The sequence below is a fragment of the Protomyctophum bolini genome (assembly GCF_963924005.1).
Source record: "Protomyctophum bolini genome assembly, chromosome: 11".
NCBI lineage: Eukaryota > Metazoa > Chordata > Actinopteri > Myctophiformes > Myctophidae > Protomyctophum > Protomyctophum bolini.
The window spans coordinates 18,371,696-18,394,861 of NC_137872.1; the positions used below are offsets into that span (position 1 = coordinate 18,371,696).

The 23,166-nt window shown below is 45.2% G+C and overlaps 1 protein-coding gene across 3 annotated transcripts in view; it reads left to right on the plus strand.

Moving 5' to 3' along the window:
- LOC308323940 (protein Wiz-like) overlaps positions 1 to 23,166 on the plus strand; it is a 41,792-nt gene that overhangs the window by 784 nt on the left and 17,842 nt on the right. Inside the window, exons 2-13 of one of the 3 annotated variants that reach the window (XM_080775819.1) lie at positions 1,135 to 1,299; positions 2,485 to 3,079; positions 5,179 to 5,254; positions 6,073 to 6,221; positions 10,454 to 10,858; positions 11,286 to 12,587; positions 13,026 to 13,274; positions 14,243 to 14,440; positions 14,960 to 15,361; positions 18,859 to 18,987; positions 21,015 to 21,231; positions 21,634 to 21,959. In XM_080775819.1, the coding sequence (XP_080631945.1) occupies positions 1,216 to 1,299; positions 2,485 to 3,079; positions 5,179 to 5,254; positions 6,073 to 6,221; positions 10,454 to 10,858; positions 11,286 to 12,587; positions 13,026 to 13,274; positions 14,243 to 14,440; positions 14,960 to 15,361; positions 18,859 to 18,987; positions 21,015 to 21,231; positions 21,634 to 21,959 (4,132 nt within the window). In that variant the 5' untranslated portion in view covers positions 1,135 to 1,215. The remainder of the gene's footprint in view (positions 1 to 1,134; positions 1,300 to 2,484; positions 3,080 to 5,178; positions 5,255 to 6,072; positions 6,222 to 10,453; positions 10,859 to 11,285; positions 12,588 to 13,025; positions 13,275 to 14,242; positions 14,441 to 14,959; positions 15,362 to 18,858; positions 18,988 to 21,014; positions 21,232 to 21,633; positions 21,960 to 23,166) is intronic. The other 2 variants (XM_080775820.1, XM_080775821.1) reach the window with 2 other exon arrangements.

Here is a 23,166-nt window from a genome sequence, read left to right on the forward strand (position 1 = left end):
CGGACCTCTGGTTCCTTAAACTTAAACTATCAATAATTGAGCTGGGGACCCCCTGGAACCCCTATGAAGCCTGTTCCAGAGGGTCCCCACTCCCCAGCTCAATTTGAGAACTTTGAGAACAAATGATTTTAGCCTGTATGCCATATTAAATTCAGTTGTGGCTTCTGGCAAATCTTTCAAGAAGAGTCAAGTTTTCTACTTTACAATAGTCTATATACAGTATAAGCTAAGCATGCAGGCACGCACGCACACACACACACACACACACACACACACACACACAATGCATACCAGTACAAGACGCCCTGAGGGCGAGAAGCGACCGAGGTTGCATGACGCATCCGTCTGGGTGACGGCAGACTGCTGGACGAGCGATGGCGCTTTGGCATGGGATTTGGCATGGGATCAACATATGGAATGAATTCTGTACTGGCCATATATGGAGCGTGTCTTGAGTGTACAGGGTTTTATGAAGTCAGATCAACATAAGGAATGTCAGAACAGGTAAGCTCCATATATGGAGATTTAAGGGTGGCAGCGGGGGCAGTGTCTTGAGTGTACAGGGTTTGATGAGGTCTGGCCATATACGGTATGGAGCGTGTCTTGACTATACAGGGTTTGATGAGGTCAGATCAACATATGGAATGTCAGAACGGGTCAGCTCCATATGTGGAGATCTAAGGGTGGCAACGGGGGCAGTGTCTTGGGTGTACATGGTTTGATGAGGGCCCAGGTAGGGCCGGGCCTTAAGTTTCGGGCCTGTTGAGAACTCTAGTTTTCGCCGGCTGCCGGGTGCGGCTGCACTAATAACTTAGTTTGAGGAAGGATGGGTTAGGAAGGATCAACATGGAATGTCAGAACAGGTCCATATATGGAGATGGAGAAGTGATGTCACAAGGTGTGAGTATATGGAGGCGTGACCATATATGGAGGTGTGACGTGACACACGGAAATGCAGGTTTTCATAGTAAATGCGACCTACCGTCGCAACAAGCCATCACTGATAAAGAAATTATATTCTCATAAAAAGTAATCTTGAATGAAACCATTCAACTAAGGAAGAAACACTTATCTGGGTTTTGTGTGTGTGTGCGGGCCTGTGCGTGCATGCATGTGTGCATGTTTGTACCCCAGAAGTGGAAGAAGAGGCCACTGAAAGATGTAGGCGAACCATTCACCTGTGGGGACCCCCATACCGTGTGCTCTGGGGGGACCATGGAGCCAGAGGGGGAGCCCCTCACCCCAGGGACCAACTATGGGCCACCCTCCACCCCTACCACCCAAAATCACACATTACAGGTACGCATGCCTGGAAATCTAGGCAGAGTCTTCCACTGATTGAGTCTCCACTGCAGTGATTCTCAATCTTTTTTCATTTCAAGGACCCCTTCATCCGCCTTAGAGTACCAGTGGTTCCCAAACGTTTTAGGTCGGCACCCAAAAGAGACATTAGACGTTTGCCAATTGCCAGTGACTCAAACTAGTGAAAATAGCCAATCTACGAGCTTGTAGATCAGCAATTTTCACTAGACTTCTTAATTATTATTCTTTTTTATTCATGTGAGTTCTTTGTTTTTGTTGTTTGTTTGTTTTAACAGTTACACGATTATTTTTATTATTATTTTTTATTAAAAAAATCTAAAATCTTTTGAAAGATATGCCTACAGATAAATATTTTTTAAATGTAGTCAAAAGAAATTGGATTTTACTCGAGTCGTGACCCATAAGAATTGGTCCGTGACCCACAAATGGGTCGCGACCCAATGTTTGATAAATTGTGCAATTAGACTACAGACCCCCAGTATAGAGGGTATGCGCGTGACATCATCATCAAACCAGGAAGTTATGTAGGAATGCCTACTGAGTGGCAAAAACTACTTTCTGGCCTCGACAGCCCATACATACAAAGAGAAAAGTAATATCTAATTGCATTAAACGACATTAAACAATGTTAAACTCACTTTGCCACTCGATTTGACATTCACTTTATGCATCGCATACCCTCTATCCTGATATACAAGCTTGTAGAGGAGCTATTTCAGCTACTTTTTCATGACACACTTGTTTGATGAAGATGGGCATCATTTAAAACTTTAAAACATAAAACGTTGAAATATGGATGGAGATCCAGTACAAGGTTTCTGCCCGACATCCACGATGAATACATCATAATGGACATTCCAGAAGCTTTGTGAAATAGCTAATTATTTCATTGATTGTACAGCTTTGAGGGTTTGTGTAAACACAAACATTGTTTTGCTACCGATTCCTATGACTATAGTTTTGAGTTCTGGTCAAAAGGCCATGTGTAAACACAAACATTGATGACAAAAGTGAGGACGTAAATTGTGATTGGCCAGAATGAGATTATGTATGATGATGATGATAAGAGCACCCCTCACTTCATATGAATGTGATTTTTCTTTGTCTTTATCATCATCGCCCAGACAAAGCCATGGTTAAAAGCTTTTCAATTGTCAGCAGCAGGCATCATGTTCTCCAAACGGGGTGGAGGAGCTGATGCACGGCAGGAGCCTGTGGTCCAACAGCGGAGACGGGGTGTCGGAGCAGACGCAGGGATCCCTGGCCGGAGACGGGGTGTCGGAGAAGACACGGGGACCCCTGGCCGGAGACGGGGTGTTGGAGCAGACGCAGGGACCCCTGGCCGGAGACGGGGTGTCGGAGCAGACGCAGGGACCCCTGGCCGGAGACGGGGTGTCGGAGCAGACGCAGGGACCCCTGGCCGGAGACGGGGTGTCGGAGCAGACGCAGGGACCCCTGGCCGGAGACGGGGTGTCGGAGCAGACGCAGGGACCCCTGGCCGGAGACGGGGTGTTGGAGCAGACGCAGGGACCCCTGGCCGGAGACGGGGTGTCGGAGCAGACGCAGGGACCCCTGGCCGGAGACGGGGTGTTGGAGCAGACGCAGGGACCCCTGGCCGGAGACGGGGTGTCGGAGCAGACGCGGGGACCCCTGGCTAGTCCAGATCCAGGGAGGACTGCACAGAGGACATTCAGACCCTCAGCCTTTCCATCCTCCCTCGCCTGGGACTCTGACTCTGAGAAAGAAACATTAGATGGTAACAACGTTAATACTAACAGGCTTAATAGCCATTTAAAACACAGTGGTGGAAAAAGTACTCACATGTTTAGCTTAAGTAAAAGTATCAATACTGCAATGTAGAAATTCTTATTTACAAAAGTCCGGAATTAATTAAGTATTGGTATCAAAATGTACTTAAAGTACCAAAAGTAGAAAGTATACTCATTATGCAGAAGGTCCTGTTTCTCAAGTTTTCAAATGTATAAAATGCTTTTGAAAAAAAACCTTTTGAAAATAGCAGATCTACAAGCAACGTATGTTTTGTAATAGGTAATACAATATAATTAATAACTAAAGTCTTCCAATAATTGCAGTGGAGTAAAAGCACAAAATATGCCTCTGAGTGTAGAAGTAAAAGTACTGAGACCTGGAAATACCTCAAAATTGTACTTACTCACTTTTAAGTGAATTATTAATAAATCCCTATTTTGTCATAATAGGTGAAAAGCAAAACATTTAAAGAATGGTGACATTTACAGCCCCACTATGTATTGACTTTAGATTTCCCCAGATGCCAGATCATCTGATCTGGCTACACAAGTCTAGACTGAACCTAACAAATATGTGGTGCCATTTTACCATTTCCAGTTTGTTGGTGTTTTAACACGACAGTACTTGTTATTGTTGCTACTGTATACTACTGTTGTCCATTGGACATGGGTTTAAAATGTTATACAGCCTATACACAATTAATATGCTCAGTGTTATCTGATGTTAACTCTGAGAATGTACAAAATGGAACCAAGGGAGTTGTGGTATGATATTTATTTTCTGTCAAAAATAAGTGTTAAATATAGCTCTATATTCTCATATTATTCATTGCTATCGCGTGTTTGTTCAATAAAAAGAGGTCTCGCCATCTCTAGTAAAGAGAAAATACGTTTTCAGGTCAGGATACCAACTTCATCCAATCAGGAGAGGGAACTCACACAGCATACAGGACAAAAAAAAGCTAAAGTGTAAGTAATAGGAAAAACAAAATAGAACTGGACTACTATTACATTGAAAATTATACTTTTTGGGGTTCTCTCTCCTCATTTAAATAAAATTGGTATCTCAACCTGAAAATGTATCTTCTGTTTCCTAAACAGACGGAGAGAGCTCTGTTAATGAATAATTCTATAGAAATTAATATTTCAATAAGGAAAGATCAGGTTGAAAGCATATCAAACAAAACATGTGGAGCTGGTGGGGTGCATAGCGTTATTCTGACGTCCCAATAATCCGACACCCATAAATCCGACAGTAACCCCCAAACTCTAACCATAGTCTTGAAAAGAGAATGACAGGTTCAGAGGTAGTGATTTGTAAAACGCCTGAATGGCTGACTGCAAATTGAAAGAGTTTGATTGGCTCTAGGAGTGCTCATGAATGAAAGGTTCTGATAGCGTGTGAAAGACAAAGTGACGTAGTGTGAGACATTTAAGATAGTGTGAGAGAAAAGATCTTCCGTATTGAAGCTTCGCTGAAGCTTCATAGAGCTTTAACTTTTTAGCAAAAAATGTTTTTTACCAAGGCAAATTACTTACAACTGCTTTAAAGGTGCTGTAATGTGTCTGGTTAAAACAAAACAAAAAAGTTAAAAGTTTATAGCTCAATTGCAATAGTTCAGTAACATTTTCAGGTGGGATGCCAATTTCAACCAATCAGGAGAAAGAGCCCATTACATCAGCTTACATTTTATAGTGTTGCAATTTTGTCTACTCGTTTTTCTTCATTTCCAATTTCACTTGTTTACCCTGTATGCGATCTCTCTGTCCTGTTGGATGAGTGTTTGTGTTTACTGCAGAGCTTGGAGAGATTTAGAGAACCCTGTTACTCAACAAACACTCGATATTCTTTCTGATAGTAATCACTGCTACAGAGTACAGTACTCTATAGCAGCGATTACTATCAGAAAGAATATCGATCTATTTAACACTTATTTTAACAAAAAATATTACAGTACCTTTATATACACACTGAGGATGTTGCTGTCTGTATCTATGAGTCAGAGAGCTCTGTGTTTCTCTGTATGTTGAGCATGTTCCGTATGTTTCACTGTGTTTTGTTTGTGTGCCGTGGTGCATGTGTCAGATGAGGAGCTACAGCACTTTTCTAACCCTCATGGTCTGGCTGCCCACAGCCCAGGATCCCCCTCTTCTGGACTCAGGTGAGATGGGCTGTGGATAGATGGATGGCTGACGGTGTTGGGTGCTATGAGTATAAGTGATATTGTTTGTTAAAATATGTATTAAATAGCTCTATATTCCCCATAGAGATAATCATGCGGTGTAGTGTTTGTTCAGTAACAGTGTTCTCCCTGACCCTGTCTCTCCAGCGCTCATCAACAGAAAATAAATGTTTACATCGGCATACCAACTCATGGAGCATACCGATAGGCCTATGGGAAAACAAGTGAAATTGGAGGTGATGACAAAATTGGAACAGGAACAGAAGCTGATGAATGTTCTTTGTGGGGTTCTTTCTCCTGACTTTAGTAACTCACCTGAAAATGTATTCTATGTTTACTAAAGAGCTGGAGAGGTGGGGTGAGCGCTGTTACTGAACAAACACTCAAAGGGATTACTATAAGAATTTGGAGCTTTCTCTTTTGTGGCACCTCATGCCTTATCACTAATCTTAGGCATTCCTATATCCAGCTCTCATCCTGGTGGGTTTGCTGAGTACACGGGACAAACATAGACAAACTGGGTCATCCTAGGTTAAATGCCTTGCTCAAAGTGCATTTCAACAGGGAGGGAACAGTGTTGCTTATTCACTGCCCAGATTTGTCCTGACGGTGTAGGGGATGGAACCAGCAACACTCTTTAGGCCAGTTAGTCCACATGTTAGAGACATTGTGATAATATACACATACTAATACCGGACGGTACTCATATTATGAGGTGTACTGTAATGTAATTGCCCTGGTATATGATGGCATTATTTGGACCTTATAATTATGTCACTTCTTTTATGAATCTCCAGACCGGAGAGTGAGGGTGACCAAGCACCTGAAAAACTACAGCCCTCCCGTAGTGACGGTGACAAACCCAGCCTTGTGGAGGGGCCGAGCCAAAACGATGGGAGCACACACACTGAGGACCCAAAGGCATCTCAGCATAGCGCTATGGAACGTAAGTGCTATTCTTGACACTTTACACCTTCTCATACTGTATATCAGTGGTTTTCAACCAGTGGTCCGGGGACCCCGGCGGTCCCTCAGGGGATTCCAGGTGGTCCCCAGCCTTAAAATGATGGAGAGTTGGTAACCAAATTGACCCTTTTTAGATCTTTAACTATTGAGAGCGTGAAATAAAACCAAAACGTATTATTATTATTATTATTATTATTATTGTAACAACATTACAAAATAAAGTTTACAATTTGAGAATGTAAAATAATGGTTATTTTGATCAACGTTTGCCTGTTATGTCTCTTATGGTATGATATGGCTGAATTTCTGACACTAAACGCATGAGACATCAACTTCCCTTGTAGATCTTTATTTGACGTGCACTCAGTATACACGGATGCCACTGGCTCGCAGGCCGGTCCTCCCAAGAAGCATAAGCCATTCAATCACAGAGCTATACTTTATATACAGTCTTAGCCCCACCCACAAGGTGGATCTACAGAATGAGAGCAGACAGGATGGGGAGGTGAAAGCAAAGGACCATTTGTTTACACACAAAGGAAGAGGAAGAGGGGGGGGGGGGGGGGGTGGGACGGAACAGGTGAGACGGGAAGGGGGGGGGGACTTGCTCTCCCAACATGGACAGGAAGAGACGGGGGTTGTGAGGTGGAGGAGTGGAGAGGATCTAAGTGACAACCGCCAAATGTTGCCCACAGATCACAGCATGGTTACAGTGTTCCAAGGCCCGTCTAGACTAATTTAGTGTATTCAATTACCATGGTACTATAGGCTCATTTAAATGTATTCCAATGAGCTTTTGGTGATGGTAAATTCCTCGTCAAATCCTTCCTCTTGTTAATTAAAACAACAGCTTAATTAAACAATAATTTGAATTTTCCATCAATATCAAAATAATACATCATAATACATTTGAACAAAATACATTGTAAGCATGGTTTAAGCAAAGGGATGACACAATGCGATTTTTTTGTTGAACTTTGTGCTTCTTTCCTAGCAATTGTAGCAATACTTTCCATAAAGTTCTGTGCAGTGTCTATGTCCCCACATTTATAGACAAACTACACATACTCCTCTATTTTTTTTTTAGACTGATAAAAAATCACTGATGTGCACTCAATCGCTAGCTCATTTATCACTTACATGGAGACTATATATTTTGACTAATAAGAAAATCCTGTAGGCTTAACAATCCAAATCTTATCTAATTTACAAAGGATCCAAGAAATCCCTAAAAATGATACTAATACAGTACCCTGTTGATTTAGCACGGCAAACTATAACATAACAAATAGCCCAGAGAACATCATATATTCCAAACAATATTTTCTTTCCAGGTATTGCATTAGCTTTTTTTTTAGCAACAAACTGGCATGCTGCAGGTGTCGATTTTCACACCTTACACCTACCTACCTTAACTGAAGGAAAGAAGTTAACATGGTATAGACATTATTTTCCATTTCATCCTATGAGTCAGGTCATCTTCGGTGTGCCTGATTTTGGTTAGGAGATTTTGTACTTGGTAATGTTATTTTCTATATAACACAATTTACACAATACAATTGTTTTAACAACACAGATCAATCCCACTGCCTCCTTGACAGCTGCAATGGGGCACCTTTTCCCCTGGCATCGGCGGCCATCTTCTGATAGGGGTGTGTGTGTGTGTGTGTGTGTGTTGTTGAGGCGGTGGGCAAGTCACATGCTGCTACTTTTAGCAGACTTCCGAAAAGTGTCTTTCCATTTCCATTTCACCTTGTTTTTCTTTCCATCGGGATCGGAAAATAAAGGCATCTTTCTGGCCTTAGATTTAAGGAATGGAGGCGTGAACCTCTCCTTTCCTGCCAACTCTGACAGTGCGTGTAAAAACTTACGGAATGCAACTGCCGGTACTTTGGTCATCCTCTCCTTCATTTGTTGGCCTGCCGGAATCCTCTCTGGGCGTATGAGTGTGCACTCCTCTCCCACCGCCTGTTGAACGAGTAGATTCTTGACACCCTCGACGTCCGTCGCTGCTTTGACGATTAGGGTTGTGCAGGTAGGATTCAGGGCCTCCGCAGGAGACGTCCCCCCGTCCTCGACGTCTGCCGCTGGCCCGTCTCCGGTCCCGAAAAGGTCCGCCCCTGCAGTCAGGAGCCTTCTTGCGCTGTGCACAGGAGTCGTCCCCTTGTCGTCGACGTCTGTCGCTGGCTGCTCTGCTCCTGCTGGTTTTGGTTCTGTTCTCCCCACCTCGATGTCAGACGATTTCCTCTTGGTTGAAGGCTGTGGACCGTCCGCGTGGGCTCCTGCAGGCACCGTCTCCTCTCCGTCTGGGCATTGACTGGCTTGTATGTAGCCCAGGTCGAGAGTCAGTGCCTGCTGTGAAGACAAAGGAGATTTCTGAGGAGCCAGTGGTCTGCTCTGTGTCCTTGGAAGTTCTTCTATATGATTTCCCAGTTGTCTCTTCCTCCATCCACACTGAAAATACTTTTTTGTGGCGGTCATTACTGACTTTTTCTTACTAATTTTCTTCTCATATTTTGCAACCATCTCTTTCTTTTCTGTGGCTGAAGGGGCACTTTTTTTGTTTCCCATATTGAAATACTGTCTCTGGCAAGCACGGTTCTTTGGCTGCGACGTCTCTGGCAAGCACGGTTCTTTGGCTGCGACGTCTCTGGCAAGCACGGTTCTTTGGCTGCTCTGGCAAGCACGGTTCTTTGGCTGCTCTGGCAAGCACGGTTCTTTGGCTGCTCTGGCAAGCACGGTTCTTTGGCTGCTCTGGCAAGCACGGTTCTTTGGCTGCTCTGGCAAGCACGGTTCTTTGGCTGCGACTTCTCTTAATGCAAATTGAAATACTGTCTCTGGCAAGCACGGTTCTTTGGCTGCGACGTCTCTGGCAAGCACGGTTCTTTGGCTGCGTCTCTGGCAAGCACGGTTCTTTGGCTGCGACGTCTCTGGCAAGCACGGTTCTTTGGCTGCGACTTCTCTTAATGCAACACGGTTCTGCGTCTCTGGCAAGCACGGTTCTTTGGCTGCGTCTCTGGCAAGCACGGTTCTTTGGCTGCGTCTCTGGCAAGCACGGTTCTTCGGCTGCGACTTAACAAGGTCTCTCTTTTCTCTTTTTTTTTTTTTTTTTTTTTTTTTTTTTCAAAATATGAGAATTAGCACTTAATCTGGAAGGTTCTCACCGTTTCAGTGTAGTCACAGGTTTTTTTTTAAATCCTGGCGTTTTGAACTCCGTAGATTCAGCATTTGACTCTTCTGTAGATCTGTCCGTTTGTTGAAATCAGTCAGTTTTGATCTCCCGGAGTTTTAGACGACAACAGGATCCCACTTCTCGACACCAAACTGATATGGCTGAATTTCTGACACTAAACGCATGAGACATCAACTTCCCTTGTAGATCTTTATTTGACGTGCACTCAGTATACACGGATGCCACTGGCTCGCAGGCCGGTCCTCCCAAGAAGCATAAGCCATTCAATCACAGAGCTATACTTTATATACAGTCTTAGCCCCACCCACAAGGTGGATCTACAGAATGAGAGCAGACAGGATGGGGAGGTGAAAGCAAAGGACCATTTGTTTACACACAAAGGAAGAGGAAGAGGGGGGGGGGGGGGGGGGTGGGACGGAACAGGTGAGACGGGAAGGGGGGGGGGACTTGCTCTCCCAACATGGACAGGAAGAGACGGGGGTTGTGAGGTGGAGGAGTGGAGAGGATCTAAGTGACAACCGCCAAATGTTGCCCACAGATCACAGCATGGTTACAGTGTTCCAAGGCCCGTCTAGACTAATTTAGTGTATTCAATTACCATGGTACTATAGGCTCATTTAAATGTATTCCAATGAGCTTTTGGTGATGGTAAATTCCTCGTCAGGTACCACATCAATACAGCATGGAATTATGGACAAAATCTTATCCAACGACAACTAAATATAAGTCTTGGTTCTGAGAGGCTAGAATCCCATCAAATGGTGGTCCGTGGCTCAGATGCCGAATAAATAATGGGCCTTGATATGAAAAGGGTTGAAAACCACTGTCATATAGATGGTGTTGTGTGGCAAAACACAGCCAATCAACAAGTTTGCACATCGCTTTGCATGGCGACGCATTGAGAGCTTTACTGTATTTACTTTGTACTATTTTTATCCAGAATGATATGCCAAAAATAGGGACAGGTTCAAAGTGGCTAATCTTTATTTTCCATTTCCTTTTTATTTTTTGCTTCACAGCGGCGGACGACAAAGCGTGGAATGTATCTGAGAGTAGCGCTGAACCGTTTCTGCCTCCAACCAAAGTCCAACCAAAGGAAGGGTGCCAAATAGCGAATGAGGAGGAAGAGGAGAGAGGGGGCAATGACAATTACGTGAAAACACAGAGGGGGATGGACGCCAAGGACTCCGAGAGGGACGTGTACACCTTCCCGGGGGACTCCGACCCCGAGAGCCCCCCTCCGGCCCCCTGGGCCCACTGCACATTCATCCAGCGCCGCAAGAAGAAAAGGGCCCTGCTCAGGCCCTTCTCGGGTCTGGGCACTTGGCAGCGCACACTGCCCGAGGCGGGTAGGCGGATGAGGGCGCCTCCTCAGAGGTCTCCACCCACCACCGAGGCAGCAAAGCTGGGCGAAGACGCCGGGGGTAAGGGCCTGTCACAATTAGTATTACACAACCGCCTGATCGCAATTATTTGAGATTATCTGAATTATCTTTGCATGATATTGTCAGAATCGTTTCCGCTCATCTGTATAAATTCATGTTGAAACATGGTGAAAATAGTCGATCTACAAGCTCACTGTTTGAGCGCCTGTAGATCGGCTGTTTATGGAAAATGATTGGAATTATTCAATTAATATTAATATAAATAAAGAATATATGGCCTGGATATAATTATTTGTCATTTCTGTCCTGTACAATCTTTGTTTACAAAGACTAAAAGCCAAACAAAAATGTCAATGTCAGAAATTCTAGTCCAATGTCCAATGGTAACTTAAAGTTAAATTGTTAATTTGCAATTATTTGTATGACAATTAACCGTAAAAATGTCATGATCGGGACAACCTTATAGGCGGGGACTACGACTTTGAGGAGATGGACCTGAGGGCGGAAGTGGGGAGCGGGTCGGTGAAGCTGGAAGAGGAAGGCGTCCTGGGAGAGGAAGTTGGAGAGAGTGGCCAAGAAGAAGACGGCGCCGCGGCACCGGGAAAAGAGATCTTCACCTGTGTGGAATGTAGCATTTACTTCAAGAAGCAGGTCCACCTGCAAGAGCACATGACCGAGCATTGCCAAAGCGGGTCGGGTGCCAGCGGTGCCGCCGGCAGGAGGGACCGTCTGGCAAAGAGTGTCCGGTTTCGGTGCGTGGAGTGCGGATGGAACCTGCCCAATGGGCTGGCGCTGGCCGATCACCACAGGAAACACCAGGAGTCCAGAGAGAAGATCCTGGAGGAGATCGGGAAGCTGAACGACACCGGGAAGGTGGCTGAGTTGCAGAGAGAGGAGAGTGTCGCGACGGAGCCTGTAACTCAGAATGTCCCACCTGCTACAGGCAAAGGACCAGACACTGACCTAGTGAGCACTCCCGTCCGAGCCCCGGGCCCGGGTGCAACGCTGGACCTGGACGCGGTTCTGGACTCAGAATCCTCCCCATCCCCTCTGCCCACCATGGCGCCAACCCCGGCCCGACCCCGAGCCGGCCCCTCCCACCGCCGTCGCTTCGTCTGCCCCAAATGCAACTTCAGCACAAGAACTTCCCAAGCACTGGCCAACCATACCAAGACCCACAACAGAAAACCTCCCCCAGTCCCACCTCACACCTCCCCCGACAAGCAGACTAGGTTTCCGTCTGTGGCGTCTGCCCTCCGTGCTGGTTCTCCATCAGGCTTGTCCTCCACTTCCCTGGTCCGTGGGCATTTAAAGCAACACCAGAACACGGGCCACCCAGGGCAGCCCTCCGTCAGTGGGGTATGGCCTGACGATATGGGTCAACACTCCAGATCCAGCACGGATCCTGCCTTTTCTAACTCTTTCCCGGATTCTGACCATCTTTCGGGGTCCGGGACCAGTCTTCCAGAGGGGAAAAGCCAGCATGGGATCACTGCCGCGGAGGACAGCGTTCTGGAGCACCAGAAGCCAAATGTGGCTGTGGCTCGCCCCGCCTTCAAGTGCATTGGGAACAGGAAAGCCACCAAGAGAGAGGGGGAATGGGACGAGCTGGTCCAGCTGCGTCCCAGACAGGGCAACAACAGCCTTTCTGAGAGGGGAAACACACTGCATGAAGGCCAGCGGACGCCTCTGGACTCTGAGCTCAGCCTAAATCACACAGACTCACCTGCAGGACTGAGGCCACACACAAGAGCGAGATCCCACCTCGGTAAGACTATTATTAAAGCCAAGTATCCAGTCTTAATGATGCAAAATGAAAGTGGTTGACACAATTGGAACTAGAGAACTATAACATTTAAATTGATAATTGATCTGGGTTCTGTCTCTTGATTGGATAAAACTTGGTATCCCAAACTGGAAATGTATTTTCTGATTATTAGATTTCTTGATGCTCTATTCTATTGCAATGATTAATATCAGAGAATGTAGAGCTTCAAGGTTTTAACAAAAAACATTTAAACAAATAACTTTTTTTTAAAACAAAGAAACTATCATACACCACCAATTATAAGTCTTTACAAACTCTGAAAGTGTAAAAATTGACTCTTAAGTTGTATTGTTAAATAAACACTTGGCTGTGTAGCTTCAAGCAATGTAAAGCTGAATTGCGGTTCCCTGGCAGTATAACATAGATGTCTTGTGTTAGACGGCTCTTCTCTAGCACAGCAGAGCGACACATCATCTCCCGAAGAGAAGAAAGTGAAGGAGGAGGAAGACTCAGATGTTGAGGAAGAAGACCCAAAGGTTTACATCCTGCGGAGAAGTAGCCGAGTGCTCGCCGCCTCGGCGGACAATGACAACGGCGACGACGACGTCGATGACGAACAACTGCGCCGCTTCCTGGCGGAGCAGGGCATCCTGGACGAAGACGAGGACGATTTTGACCAGGAGAGCGGTATGGGCCTGTCACAATAATTACATAATCAACCGATCGCAGTTATTTAACAAATCATCGCTGTCGGGCAGAAACCTCTTATCTCCATATTCTTACTTTTTGTGTTTTATTCATAAATGAATGTCCTATTTGATCATTCTACACTCTACAGCGTCTCACAAAAGTATCAAAAATAGCAGACCCGCAGCTCAAAACGCGTTCCAATCCAGTACTTTTGCTGGTTTTGAATTTGAATCCTGAAAAGTAACAGTTTTGGACATTATGAGGTTTTCACCTGATAGTGATAGAGATGATATCCATCCATCTTCATCCGCCTATCCGGAGTCCAATCACGGAGTTAGTTTTGGCAGAGAATCCTAGACCTCTCTCTCCTGGGCAACATTAGCCACACATTCTAATGCCAGCGTGGAGATATATGTAACCCCCTCCAGATGGGGATCTGGTCCTTGGTCTGCCCTGAGGCCTCCTCTCAGTGGGACATGCAACTAGGGAGACGCCCAGGAGACATCCCAACTAGAACTTTATTTGAGAATCTGTATAAATTCATCTGTTAAAAGATAGTGAATGTGATGCGTTGTCAGCTTTTAGATCGGCAATTCTTCTTTCTTTTTTCAAATCAAATACAGTATATGGCTTGTTTTGGCCATTATTTATTATATGATTATGATACCGTTGTGATTGATACTGATGCATTGTGAACTTCTTTCACTTCTTTCTTTTTAATTATCAAATATAGATACAGTATATGCCCTGTTTTGGCCATATCACATTATTTATTTTTATTATTGTCAATAATTTCTTATTTGTCATAATATGTCCCGTGCAATTCTTTTCACAAAGCCTAAAACGCAAACATGAATGTAATATTCATATTATACTCCGTTGTTCAATGCCAAAAACACAATTAAACGGCTAATTGAAATTACGGTAATCAATGATCAATGAAATGATATTGTGCCAACCACTAGAGAGCGGCTCCCTGAAGAGCGTGGAGAGAAAATGCCCCTACTGCCCCGAGCGCTTCCACAACGGCATCGGGCTGGCCAATCACGTAAGGGGCCACCTTAACAGAGTGGGCGTCAGCTACAACGTGCGTCACTTCATCTCCCCCGAGGAGGTCAACGCCATCGAGAAGAAGTTCTCTTATCAGAAGAAGAAGAAGAAAGGTCGGCAAATTATCCTCGGGCTATAATGTGAATAGGTTTCATTGTGCCATAATAATCACAGGACTCCTTATGATATTACTGGAATGTGAATGTGAGTGGTACATAACATCATCGCTGTCGGGCAGAAATATCGTATCTCCGTATATTTCATATTTCATATTTGATATGACAGCTAGTGTCATGCAAAGCACTGTGAGCTTTAGATCTGCTAGTTTCACTACTTTTGAACATTTTTAGAAATCGATAATGACATGCCCAAAATAGGGACCCATGTCGGTTGAAAGTGGTTAGTCTGTGAATTGTCTGTGAATTTTATGAATATTGAACCAGTGAAAAGTATTAACTAGACTAACTAGACTAACCTCCTAACTAGACTAAATAATAACTGGATAGATTACAAGATTTTGGTTGGTTTTGTTTGTTTGTTTCCCTTAGTGGAAATGGGAGGTACCCCTATAACTACCACATCATAATTGTAAAGCTGTAAGAGTATTTTTTTTATTTCATCCTTCTCCTCAGTCGCCAACTTCGACCCAGACACGTTCAGCGTGATGCGCTGCGAGTTCTGCAGCGCTGGCTTCGACACGCGGGCCGGCCTCTCCAGCCACGCCAGGGCCCACCTCCGCGACTTTGGCATCACCAACTGGGAGGTGACCATCTCGCCAATCCACATCCTGAGGGAATTATTCTCCAGCCGGCCTGACCTGGTAATCCCCACGTCCCCCCCGCGGAGCCCCTGCTCCCAGCAGCCCGCCCAGGAGGAGGAGGAGGAGGAGGAAGAGGAGGAGGAGGAGGAGGAGGCGGAGGAAGAGGAGGAGGAGATGGAAACGGAGCAGGTCAAGAAAGAGAGCGTGCAGAGCGCCGCGGTCTCTGCATCCCCTCGAACATGGATGAGTGAAAACCACACTGAAGAGCCTCGAGGTAAGCTTCTGTTCTTCTTCTTCTTTTCTCCATCTTTCGGCTGAGCCCTCCCTGGGTTGGCATAGCGAATGATCTGGCTCCAGCTCACCCAGGCCTCTGCCTCCTCTTCTCTCACACCAACTAACTTCATCCATATAAATCTCTACTTTAGTCTTCCTCTATAGGCCTCAGCATCCTTCTACCGATACTCAATGTCCCTCCTCTGTACAAACCTTCTCGGTCTGACCTCTCCGGCTTTATTTCCAAAACATTTAACATGCGCTATCCCTCTGATGTACTCGTTCCTGATCCTTCTTGGTTATTGGAGCTGCTATCCGGAACTTACTTGAATGACTAAAACCTTAGTGTAACCGATCTGTGGTTCCCAGGAGGTCCCCAATTTGAGAACCACATGGTATAAGTATGTTAATACTGTACGTGTGTAGCAAATTTGCAGTGGTTGGAGGTGGTCTCTCTATTCTTCCATTGAGGAATGTAGACCCTGGTGTTGGGTAGGACACCTACTGGTTGACAATTAATACTGCCTGAAGCTCATAAGTGCAATACAATTCCCGGTTAGGACATGAAAGTTACAGATTATTGCTGTAACACATGTGTTTTCAAGAGTTAAAAGATCTGTAAGGGTCCATTACCAACTCTCCATCATTTAGCTGGGGACCACCTGCCTGGAACCCCCTCAAGGACCACTGGTGGTCCGCGGACCACTGATTAAAAAAAAAGAAAACCACTGCTGTAACGCATCCGCACAATAGCAGTGTTGTATTGTTCTAAATGTATGAAACATGTCTGGAAAGGTTGTTGCTTAAATTTACGTGTTTACGTGAAATAGGAATGGCTGGTTATTTCACTTAAGGAGTGTTGTGACTGTTAAGTTCACTTGTCATGTGACTGTAAAGAAATAATTGAGAGTGACAGTAGTAGTGGCACGCTTCAGGGGAGATTTGGGTTTGGCTATAATTTCCGCAGGTGCGAATGGATTTACCCTGGCCTGGGTGCATGCTATACAAAAGACCTGCATACTGTCCTGTATAAATATTACTGTGGTGTGTGTGTGTGTGTGTGTGTGTGTGTATCAGTGTGTGTGTGTGTGTGTGTGTGTGTGTGTGTGTGTGTGTGTGTGTGTGTGTGTGTGTGTGTGTGTGTGTGTGTGTGTGTGTGTGTGTGTGTGTACATACGCGTGTGTGTACGTGTGTGTGTGTGTGTGTGTGTGTGTGTGTGTGCGCTCGCGCACACGTGTGCACGTATACGCTTGTGGTGTCGAATCAGCGTGTAGTCCTTTGTAAAATAAGCTATGTGATATCCCCCACACCCCCTCGATGCCCAGGGGGTCCACAGCTAAATGATTGATAGTTAGGAACCAAATGGACCCATAGTGATGTGCACTGCACATGTAACCAAATTGACCCTTTACAGGTCTGCAGGGTCAGTAAGTAGATCTGAGAGTGTGCAAAATAATGTAGCCTTAACCTTATTCATGGACACTTAATATAGGTACATTTGGTTACATGATGTGCATATGCATGCACACTCTCAGAGTTATGAGCTATGGATTTTTACAGTGGCTTCAGAGTGTGGCAGTGGTCCTGTGGTGTGTGTGTGTGTGTGTGCGTGCGCGTGTGCGTGCGTGCGTGTGTGTGTGTGTGTGTGTGTGTGTGTGTGTGTGTGTGTGTGTGTGTGTGTGTGTGTGTGTGTGTGTGTGTGTAGTCTGTCTGTGTCTGTGAGAGAGAGAGAGAGAAAAAAAACCGCCCCCGCCCTCCTCACTGTCTGATGTGCCCACATGGGTTAATGTGGCACACAGGAGTGCACGTCTCCTCTCTTTTCCACTAACCTCCGCCTCCACTCGATTGGTCACGCCTTATAGCTTTAGCGGTGCATATGGGGGCAAAATGGCTGCTTGCTTCCACCTCCCCGCAGACCCAAACAATAGCGGAAAAACTGTCTGGCTTTAGCAGCCGGGGAGCCCGATGCACTGCGGTTGCTGACCGGTGAGTAGGGAGCACTGGGACCGCGGCTGCATGGTGCCCCCCTCGCCTCAGATCACACACACACACACACACACACACACACACACACACGTAAGCAAGCACACATTGTTGCACTGTCTGGTGCGCGTCTCCTGCCGTCTGTCACATTATTGTAGCCAGACACAAAACAGCCAAACAGATTATGACACCTTTTCCAAAGAATGTCGCGCCCAAGAAAAATCATGTTAAAAGCGTAATTATAGCCGGATTGTCATTGTGTGTGTGACTGTGTGAGAGTGTGTGTTGGCGACTGGCGTGTGTCACCAGGTTTGCACATTTCGCATGCGCGACAATTTTTTTTTGATGATGTTTGGAAATATTTGTTTTGGCTTTGTCTAGACCAAATGTCTATATTTTGTGATTGTGCTGGTGCGCGTCTGGAATGACGTCCACTCTTTCTCAACGCTGCGGGATCTCTAAAATTACCTACTGTTCCCCCAATCCTCGCCATTTTACTTTCCTTTGATTGTTGATAGAGGACGCGCTGTGCTTTCAAGTGCATGTAGATTTGTGCGTGTTGTTATAATAGCGTAATAGCGCGCATGGTCACGCCAACATCACCGTGCTGTCTCCAGCGAAAGTGATGTATAAAGCGATCATCACCAGAACTTATCCGGATCTGGAAAAGTGGGCTAAAAAAATCGAAGTGTCACTTTTTACTTGCGAAGTGTTCGGACTAGAGAGCTGCTCAAAAGCTTTATACGGGCTTCCCTCTGTCTGCACAATGGATGCCAACTCAACGTAGCATTTTAATAACTTAGTTTTGTTTCGTAAAAAATAAATAAGAAGACAATGTTTGTATCGTAACCTATACCTATAATAAGTGATGTTTTTATATAGCGCCGCTGCGCCCTGATGTGTCAGAGTAGCGCTGCTCTTTTACAGTCAGGAGATGAAGTGACAAGCGCAGAGACGCCCTCCCACCAGACAAAAAGCATTGTCTGTCTGCACGTCTCTTTTGATTTACCGATTTGTCGCAGAAAATGGCACTTTTGTCCCAGGAATGCAGCCAGCGTCGCTCGCGCCAAGACTGCCGTGTTTGTCAGAGCCATGTTTTGCTTGTACACAAGGATGGGGTGTCTTTTATCTACTTGAGTTTATTTCATGATTAGCCTATTATTTCTCTATACGGAAGGTTGTGAATATGGCTCTTGTTATTATTATGACTATAGGCTACTAAATCAGCTCACACAGTTTGGCTATAGATTGACATTCATCCTGCATTTTCATTATGTACAGACTAGCCTATACTTATAGGTCACTGGACAATATGAATAATAAATGCAAAAGGGATTTGTTTTGTTTGCAGTCTGCAGTTTAAATACATATACCTTCCTTCTTAACAGTAGCCTATACCGGCATTACAGGTGATTAGCTAATGTAAGTCAAATTCCTACCGCAACAGAAGTTTATAATAAGTGGCTTGGGCATTTTACACTTTCTTTTGGTGGTGGTGGGTTGTGTGTGGACCAGAACCTCAGGAGGAGGGTGTAGAAGAGGAGGAGGAGGAGGGTCTGAGCTCCAACACAGGGACAAAGGGTCCGCTCAGCCAGGACCCGGACCACCCCTCTCCCAGGGACCAGGATGATGCAGACACCAAGGGTGAGTGAGGGCACTTCAGGAGCGCAACAGTTAATGCAGCTGCAGATCGGTTGAATGTTTTGATAATTTGATAAAATAATCCATTCATAATCGATCCCTGTTTTGTCATCATAGTTATCAAAAAATAAGTAAAAAACAAATACTGAAAATAGATTTACAAGCTCACAATGCATCGCATCTCTTGTAGATCTGTTATTGTTTTGCATGACACCGTTGTGTGAGAAAGTATAAGTTAATGCTTACGTGGTTAATTGAATTGATAGGCTATATACTCTATATGTAGCCTATAGTGTGTGTGTGTGTGTGTGTGTGTGTGTGTGTGTGTGTGCCGTATATATACAGTATACTACATGTTTTTTTTTTAAACGCACTTCTCGATTTTAATCAAAAAAGAATCAATAATCATTGAAAAAATAATTGATTGATGCAGCCAAGGTGAGTGCATTAATGCATTTCAGCCTTTTGGGATCGAGGCGTGACTGACAGTGGATCACTTTCTGCCACGGTCCAGCACTGATCTGTCTCGTTGAGTAAAGCAGTGACACAACTGACCTCGGATCAGCGTTGCCGAACGGCAAACGCCAGAGGGGTGCCCCTCGGGACGTCCTCAGGGGCAGACGGACGTATTGAGGTGCTAATAGGGAAGACCTCGGAGCTGTGTGCTCGTGTTACCGCAAGCTGGGTGACGGCGTGCGTAGACACTAGAGGTGAGGGGGGTGGCCCACTGGGTGACGGTGTGTAGACACTAGAGGTGAGGGGGGTGGCCCACTGGGTGACGGTGTGTGTAGACACTAGAGGTGAGGGGGGTGGCCCACTGGGTGACGGTGTGTGTAGACACTAGAGGTGAGGGGGGTGGCCCACTGGGTGACGGTGTGTGTAGACACTAGAGGTGAGGGGGGTGGCCCACTGGGTGACGGTGTGTGTAGACACTAGAGGTGAGGGGGGTGGCCCACTGGGTGACGGTGTGTGTAGACACTAGAGGTGAGGGGGGTGGCCCACTGGGTGACGGTGTGTGTAGACACTAGAGGGGAGGGGGGTGGCCCACTGCAAAATGCTGCCATTGTTTGATTTCAGGGGAGACAGATGCACCGAGGTTGAGATGAGGGAACTCCTCCTGGCACCTGTTTCTGTTATGCAAACCGGTTGCTTTCTTTGCAACAAGCTAACATAGCTGTCAATAAGCGAACCGTCCGTAAAAATAAAAATAAAAGGTTCTCGCGAAGGATTCAGAAGTGTGCTGAATGGAACGTTAAACTTAAGCCAGAGTTATGTATTCAGTTCATCTCAAGTCAATTTTATTATAGTGCAGTTGTCTCAAGGCACTTTACATAATTATAGAGCCTTGACCCTACATTGTCCAGTGCCATGTCATTCTTCTGATGGCTCATGTTTCCGACGTCCTGTTTGGCCGACTAGCCCCATGATAAATAACCCTACCCCTAACCTCACACTAACCTAACATTTGTCGGACTATTGGGATGTCAGAATAAAGGGAGGTCGGAATTATGAGCAGACCCCCGTTATCCCACCCTGAGCAAACTATTTATTTGACGGTGGCAATGGAAAAACTCCCCCTTAACTGGAATAAATGTGTGGCAGACCCAGGTTCTAGGGTGGATGGCCATCTGCCTTGACCATGTCAGGAGGGAAAGAGGATTGTACTTGGCACCAAAAATAGCCGATCTGAAGATCTTGTAGATCGGCTATTTCCAGTGCGAGACACTGTTGTGAAACTAAAAGTCCGGGATCGCGGAAAATAAATCATCCAAAAATGCATTGGCGAATATCAAAGACAGTATTAATTTAGTGATGCCTCATGTTGATGATTGTTGATGATTGTATGTATCGGTGAAAAACCAACCTTGTTTCAGGGAAGAAATTAGCCGCTTTATTGTTGTACTCATGACACAAAGAGCAGTTTAAGTTAATACGAAATAATTACACAAAAAATAAGTACAAATTGCCTGTTGCCTGTTGCCTTGCATCTCTCTCTTCATGCCGCTGCTCTGCGTTTCCCTCCATCACAGACCCTGACCTGTTGAAGTGCACGGTGTGCGGCGCCCACTTCGAGACCGGGAGGGGCCTGTCCAGCCACGCCCGCTCCCACCTGCGCCAGCTTGGCATCAGCGTGTCGGAGAGCAGCGGCGCGCCCATCGACCTCCTCTACCAGATCGCCAAGGAGCGAGGCATGGACGGCCACTTCACCCCGCCGCTTGCACCACCCCGGCCACCGTCTGCCAAGAAGTAGGCCTGTCACGATGATGACATAATCACTTGATCACAATTATTTGAGATAATCACAATTATTTGTGCGCGATCGTTGGAAATCATTTCCATTCAGCTGTATGGATTAATCTGTTGGATTGAAGAGTGTGCAAAAATAGCGGAAATATCATATCTACAACCTCACAACGGCCATTTTTTTTATGCCATCGTGCATTATTCATTTAAATTATTGCTACGGATCATTCCTTTGTATATTGAAGTTATATGTCATTGCCCTGTGCAATTTTTATTTACAAAGCCTAAAAGGCTTTGTAAATGTTCCAGTGTTAGTGTGCCCCAAAACACAATGAAATCGCTAATCGCTATGTACTTGTACGAGTATGACAATCAATGAATCGTCAGCTAAACATTTCCCAACAGCCCTACCGCCATGCACAACAACGAGGAGGCGGAACCGCAGGACTTCGAAGAGAAGCCGCTCCATCTATCTGTCCTGGCCAAGGCTGTGAAGGGCGCGTCTTCCTCTTCTTCCACGCCCACGCCTTGCCCGTCCCCCGGCATATCCCCCCGGCCCCCCTCTGCCCCGCTGCGCCCCGCCTCCCCGTCCCCCGTTGTGAGGAAAGCCCCCATATCCTCTCTGCTGCCTATGCGCTCCCCGGACCACAAGAGCATCAAGAGCTTAGCCTCCATCGCCACCACCAAACCGTTCTGGGCACCGCAGGAGTCTGACGCCCCTCTCAACCTCAGTAAGTGGAACTTCTCCTCCCAGCTTATGTTGAACTCTTGCATTAGGGCTAGTGGGCAATTCACTGGAAATATATACCGAACCAGTAACCTTAACCGTAGCTTAATCTTGCTCATGTAGGTAATCGATTTATCAAGAAGCAGGGTTTATGATTTTTTTTATTTTTTATAATCGACTAATTCGATTGGTCTGATACCCCTATATTAGTGGCTGTTCACACCAAGCACATAACTACCGTATAAATAATATTTATAGTATAACTATAAATAATATTTATAGTTGTAGTGTAACTAATTCATATATCATATGAATTAGTTACAACTCATGTGGATGAGTCCACACCATAATTATAACAAAGAAAATGGTGAACGACATAATTATAGTTATAGCGCTCGGGGTCGGTGACAATGGCCCTTTATGTTGTACAATGGTGGAATTCAGAAATAGCACAAATAGCCAAAAGTCTATAAATCAGTGGTTCTCAAAACCCTTTAATTTCAAGGACACCCAAGTTTGGTATGCAGGACTAAGAGAGGTTTAAGTAAAGCTCTTTGATGTTGTTTAAAGCCATAGTAGTTCGCTCCAGGTGCCACATTTTGAATTTATTACTGTTCAGCAACTACAAACAAGGACAATAAATATTTCCATGGAAAAAATGAGAATTGTGTGAGAATCATGATCTCAATTCAAAATCGAGTTTCACATTTGAGCAAGAATTGTGCAGCATTACTGTAAAGGTTAATTTGGTTCCTACAGTTTAGGTGGGGACCTCTAGATTAGAACTCACACTTTATAACTAATTTATGATACATCTAGTTTAGGTACAAGGAGTGAAATGTTGTACAATTACAATATACAAAAGATAAATAAAGGTTAAAAAGTACAGGCGTTTGTCTTTTGTTTTTCTTGTCTGTTTTGTTTTCTTTCGAGGAAAAAAAGAAATAGAATGTTGTAACTTTGGTCACCATTGAGAACATTTTTATTATTTTTTATTATTATTTTTATTCGGACAGCAGGTAAGACAACATGTTGTCTTACCTGCTGTCCGAATAAATATTGGTACTCTGGCTATTGGTGTGTGCGGCCACCTTCTTGTTCATTCAAGATCTCCTATATAGTTTTCTCCCGTGCGTCGGCACCGCCACAAGGACTTTGGTGTGCGTAGAGCCTCTTTGTACACACACCATTGAGAACATACCTGTAAGAAA